Below are 6,000 nucleotides of genomic sequence, written 5' to 3' on the forward strand. Positions count from 1 at the left end.
GAAAAATATTCTTTGAAAAAGCCATGATTGAAGATTTGTTGACACCTTAAAAACATTATTTAACCTGTCTAGGGAGACTCCCTTCAACTCGTCTAGAGAGACTCCTTTCAACACGTCTAGAGAGTCTTCTTTCAACTCGTCTAGAGAGTCTCCTTTCAAATCGTCTGAGAGTCTCCTTTAAACTTGTCTAGAGAGTCTCTTTTCAACTCGTCTAGAGAGTTTCCTTTTATCTCTTCTATAGAGACTACCTTCAACTTGTCTCCTTAAAATATCCGCGATTGAAGATCTACTGGCTCTTGGAAAATATTCTTTGAAAAAAAGGTTAAGGAATTTGGCCTCTGAAATATATTCATTGAAACTGTCTGTTTGCTCTCGAAAATTCTATTTAACAAGGACAAGATTGAAGGTCTGTTGGCCCTTAAATATATTCTCTGAAAAGGCTAAAATGCAAGACAGTTGGTAATTAAAAATGATCTTTGACAAAGCTAAGATTGAAATTCTAAAGGCTCTTACAATTAATCCTTTGCTTCGAAAATCCACGATCATGGCTCTGACAGACTTTTTTATCCTCTATATAAACCTTACACTCACCGATTGTAAAGTAAATGCCTTTGACTTGGCAGCGCTCGATAAAGCAGCCCATCATCGAAGACCAAACGTGGTATGACATACTCCTGACATTTCATAACAAATGGACTCTTGGCATCACGTCGCTCAAACAACTCCGGATGATTGCATACTTTACGAAACTGCATTACGAGATTCATTAAATTCGAAGTAAAATTACGATCGATATGATGACTGCCATCGCCGGTGGTACCACCTCCACCACGTGTCAAATTCAAAAGATCTTCAATGCGGATTTTCTGTTTCAATGCCATATACAAAAGCTTTTGGCGTATGGTCAGCGGGCAATAGACCATAATTTCAATTTTATCCGACAATTCATTCTCCACATCCTTTTTAATACGTCTCAACATGAAAGGTTTCAAAATCATGTGTAAACGTGAGATTTGTTTCTCATCAATACCAGTCTTATTTTCAGCATGTGATTCAATATCCTTGGAGAACCATTCATTGAATTCGTCATGTGAATCGAATAGTGTGGGCATAATAAAATGCAGTAGGGCCCATAGTTCGGCCATACTATTTTGTATGGGTGTGCCACTGAGCAGTAGACGATTACGACAATTAAAACCCAATAACAATTTCCAACGCATCGATGAGGCGCTTTTAATGGCTTGAGCCTCATCCAAGACCATATATTGCCATTTAATGCGATTGAAATATTTGTAATCAGAAACAATCAGCTGGTACGAAGTGATGACCACATGAAAGCTGGCGTCGCGGGTATGCAAATCCTTCTGTTCCCAAAATTGCCGCAAGATTTTACGTTCATTGGGTGAGCCCCAATAGGGTACAACATTAAAATCTGGGGCAAAACGTTCCAATTCCTGCTGCCAGTTGTGCAGCGTAGAGGCGGGGGAGATGATCAGGAATGGACCCCAAACACCATAGTGTTCGGCAATGTGACAAAGAAAGGCAATTGATTGTACAGTTTTACCCAAACCCATTTCATCGGCCAATATGCCGCTGATGCCCTGGTCATAGATGTTCGCCAGCCAGGTCATGCCTATAAAAACAAAGATAAAATATTTAAATCTTAATATTCGAAGCTTTTATTTTATCCTTACCCTTAATCTGATATGCCTTCAGTGAGCCCCGGAAAATGGAAGGTTGAGGCAAATCGGCCTGAGTTTTTTCTGTCAACAACGACTGGGGCTTATCCTCCTCCTTAATATAATCACTATGCCCTGATTCCTTTTTAACACTGACATCAAATTTCTTTGCCTTATTTTGATCGTTGACAAAAGCCTCCTCGGCATGTAGCTGGGCCAACTGTTTCATTTCTTCAGCATCATAATCATCATAGGCCGCCAAACGGGGATTGGCCTCCTCATCCAGTTGATTGAGAATGCGCAACTGTTCCGCCTCAGTACCCTGACCCAATTTCCGTGACATAAAATGGGCATAGAGTTCAGTTTGCGTTATCAAGAAATTAAGTTTCCTCTGTTGGCGCTTTACTTCAATCAATTCCACATCCATTTTACGTTGTTCCTCTGCCTCTTTTTCCATTCGCCTTCGTGTGTCACGTTCAACACGCTCATAACGTTTCCAATAGGAGAGCATTTCACGTGTCAAACGTTTGGCACGCCACACTGTTTCTTTCATAACTTTCTGGGAAATCATTGCCTTTTGTCGTACCACCTTCATGCACATTGTGGCGGCACGTTTACAATTTTGTACCATTTCTTTGTGATTATTACTACGTGCCCTTTGGCATCTGCCCAATTCCTTTTTGGCCATTAATTGCCATACTCTTCTACGACGTGCAGCCAAGGCTTCAGGGGTTCGTGGCAAACCCTGTTGACTCTTACGTCTTCTTCCCCTACCCGAATAGCCAGCAGGTAATGCCGAAATTCCAGACATATCACGAGAATCGAATGTCATTGAAGTTTCAACATCTGATTGAACATCAACGTCTTCATCATCCTCATTGAAATTGCTAGAACTGCCAGCTATAGGTTTCATGCTTTCATTAGCCTCCTTGGAGCCGTGTTGTGCATCTTGCAAAGGCTTATGTTTGGATTTACGTGGTTTACGTATTTTCGGCATTTTTGGTAACTTAGGCAAGGGGGCAATTTTTATGGGCTTCTCTTTCTTTGTGCGGCGTTTGCGCTTCCTCACACCCACAATCGATTGTTGGTGTTCTGTGAACATGTCATGATTTGATAGAAGTCCACTTCCATAGTAGGCATATTGAGTATTCTGGAAGAGGGGAAACATTTAAATATTTCAAATCGGTTTCAGGAGAAGAAAATCAATACTCACTGTTGCCTTTTTGTAGTAGTTTTCCCGTAGTTTTTGTTGTTTCATATGGGTCTTCAACATTTCCTTGACATAATCATCTTCGTCACTTATGTCCGTCTCAGTATCTGTATCGCTCATAATCACATCATATAACCATTCACGATCGGCCGTCAGCTCACTGAAGTTGTATAAGGATGATTTAACAGCTTGGCGTTCTAAAATGAAAAATGGAAAAAGATTAAGAAGTCGAGATCGGCATTGAATCAAAAATGTGAAAGCTCCTTCAATGGCTGAAACGGATTAAGAATCCTTTTACTCGGAAAGTAGTCTTTGAAAAGTAGATAAAGGGAGGATTTGTTGGGGACAGACGTTTTTTATAGACTCTACAGACGAGCTGAAGGGAGACTTTCCAGACGAGCTGGAGGAAGGCTCTACAGACGAGCTAAAGTAAGACTCTACAGACGACCTGAAATGTGTATTTATAGGCGACCTGAAGGACGTCTTTATAGGCGACCTGAAGGGCGTCTTTATAGGCGACCTGAATGGCGTCTTTATAGGCGACCTGAAGGGCGTCTTTATAGGCGACCTGAAGGGCGTCTTTATAGGCGACCTGAAGGGTGTCTTATAGGCGACCTGAAGGGTGTCTTTATAGGCGACCTGAAGGGCGTCTTTATAGGCGACCTGAAGGGCGTCTTTATAGGCGACCTGAAGGGCGTCTTATAGGCGACCTGAAGGGCGTCTTTATAGGCGACCTGAAGGGCGTCTTTATAGGCGACCTGAAGGGCGTCTTTATAGGCGACCTGAAGGGCGTCTTTATAGGCGATCTGAAGGGCGTCTTTATAGGCGACCTGAAGGGCGTCTTTATAGGCGACCTGAAGGGCGTCTTTATAGGCGACCTGAAGGGCGTCTTTATAGGCGACCTGAAGGGCGTCTTTATAGGCGACCTGAAGGGCGTCTTTATAGGCGACCTGAAGGCGTCTTTATAGGCGACCTGAAGGGCGTCTTTATAGGCGACCTAATGGCGTCCTTATAGGCGACCTGAAGGGCTTCTTTATAGGCGACCTGAAGGGCGTCTTTATAGGCGACCTGAAGGGCGTCTTTATAGGCGACCTGAAGGGCGTCTTTACAGGCGACCTGAAGGCATCTTTATAGGCCACCTGAAGGGCGTCTTTACAGGCGACCTTTAGGGCCTCTTTATAAGCGACCTGAAGGGTGTCTTTTCAAACGATCTAGTGGATCTAGGGAAGTTTTTCCAGACGAGGAGAATGAACACTTTCCACGGAGTTGAAGGTAGTGTTTCTAAAAGAGATAATATGGACGTCAATTACCACGAGCTGAAGGACGTTTTCAATTGAGCCAAGGGGAATCTTTTCAGACTAGCTAGGTATAGAACATTCAGAAGATAATCTGGAAAGGGTATTTACAAACAAGAACATTTTATATGAGATCTCTATAGGATACTTTTAAAACAGTATATCCATATAAACGTCTTAAAAGGGAGTCCATTAGTATGGGCAACTTGAAAAAGCGCATTTTGGAGTAAACAGCATGGAAAGGTATGGTATGTTATGGACGAATCAAATTTTTTTCCAATTGGAAAAAAAATTATTGAAAATATTTTCCTTGCAACTCACCTTGTTTTGTGCCCAATTTCTTCGACTTCTTCTTTCGGCTGCCACCCATGGCACTCTCATCGTCGTAAGACTCTTCACCGGGGCTGTCATCGGCCTCAGACTCTTCCGGGCTGGTTAGCGGCCTTGAAAGTATTTCACGTGCCTGCTGCATAAATGGACGCATATCCAGTGCGGCCTCCAAACGTTGTTTGTGCAATGGTTCAGCCATTTGCATGGCAGGCAACGCCACATTCTCCTGTTCAATAACTCCGTTCATCTTTCTCTGTCAATTAAATCTACAAAAATCACAAATCTTTATACAATTTTGCATTAAAAATTAGTTATATTTTTCACAAACTCACTGTGTGAAAATAAATTCCAATTTTTCCTTCTAATTTCCTCGCTTTACATAAGCTTTACGGTTAGAGAAATGCCAGCAGTTGAACACATTTTCTTTTCCGTTCGTTTTATTTGCGTTATCTGCTCATTCCCATTTATAAATAAAATATTCTTTCTTATTGTTTTTGTGGGTTTAGCATGCAGCTCTGCAGATTACAAAGCTAAATGGTAGGAAATTGACGCCGTTCGAAAACAAGAAACACGGAGCAAAATGCAGTAAATGATAAAGCATCATAATCAAAACAAATTCAACGATTTTCGAAGGGTTTCATAGATCGAAAACAACTGTAGGGATTTAGAAATACGGAAATAGACGTGAAAGAGGATGTTGAGTGTTGGAAAACGATATGTTTTTGCTGGTCGTTTTGCACAATTTATGAAATATATTAATTACATACATATAACAAATAATGTTTACATATTAAGCTAAGAAAATAAAAAAATAAAATCATATGGTATCCATGGTAGAATTAAGAAGGTAAAATCATGCATGCATACATATGTTGACAATATTTTCAAATTTATTCATATAAACCTGTTTTTATTTAGTAACATTTGACAGAGTACATTACGGAAAATGCAGAAATGGATATGCTTATTTGAAATGACTTTGCCCCCTTAATTTTGCTATTATGGTATCATAGCCCTGCCTTGATATCATTGTACCATGCATCGTACTAAGTTTTCAGACCTCCAAGATTCAAGTTTCTCCTGTTTCCGTAATTATAATGGGAAAATGATTACCTTTTACACAAAAATGTTTTCAAAATCTTTCATTTTAAAGTTCACCGAGAAGGATATTAGTAAAACCATTGCAAAAGTACCACACATCCATTTTTTCTGTCCAAAACTCTTTCAACATTTCCATATGTAAACCCTAGAAACCAACAGTGACTTTAATTTCAGAATTTCAGCTCTATCCCTTCAACCACTTCCAAAAATAGTAACTTTTAGTATGCATATCCAAAACAATCTAGATCTCACCCTCTTAGACACCAACAGTGATCCACAAATCACCTTCACATTTTCAAAATCACCTTCATATCTAAATCCGCATGCCAATACAGATCTCCATATCAAATTTCGGTATTCCAGCTCTATCCCTTCGTCCAATCCC

At 40.5% G+C, this 6,000-nt stretch overlaps 1 protein-coding gene across 1 annotated transcript in view; it reads right to left on the minus strand.

Moving 5' to 3' along the window:
• The window catches only part of LOC131805791 (chromatin-remodeling ATPase INO80-like), a gene marked incomplete at its 3' end in the record, with an annotated part of 79,706 nt that extends 74,668 nt beyond the window's left edge, over positions 1-5,038 (minus strand). The window contains exons 1-5 of the mRNA XM_059129412.1: positions 4,847-5,038; positions 4,506-4,780; positions 2,893-3,086; positions 1,695-2,829; positions 592-1,633 (exon numbers count right to left, since the gene is read on the minus strand). Of these exons, the coding sequence (XP_058985395.1) occupies positions 592-1,633; positions 1,695-2,829; positions 2,893-3,086; positions 4,506-4,761 (2,627 nt within the window). The remainder of the gene's footprint in view (positions 1-591; positions 1,634-1,694; positions 2,830-2,892; positions 3,087-4,505; positions 4,781-4,846) is intronic.
• Positions 5,039-6,000: the final 962 nt, after the last annotated feature.

This window comes from Musca domestica, unplaced genomic scaffold, assembly GCF_030504385.1.
Source record: "Musca domestica strain aabys unplaced genomic scaffold, Musca_domestica.polishedcontigs.V.1.1 604, whole genome shotgun sequence".
Taxonomy (NCBI): domain Eukaryota; kingdom Metazoa; phylum Arthropoda; class Insecta; order Diptera; family Muscidae; genus Musca; species Musca domestica.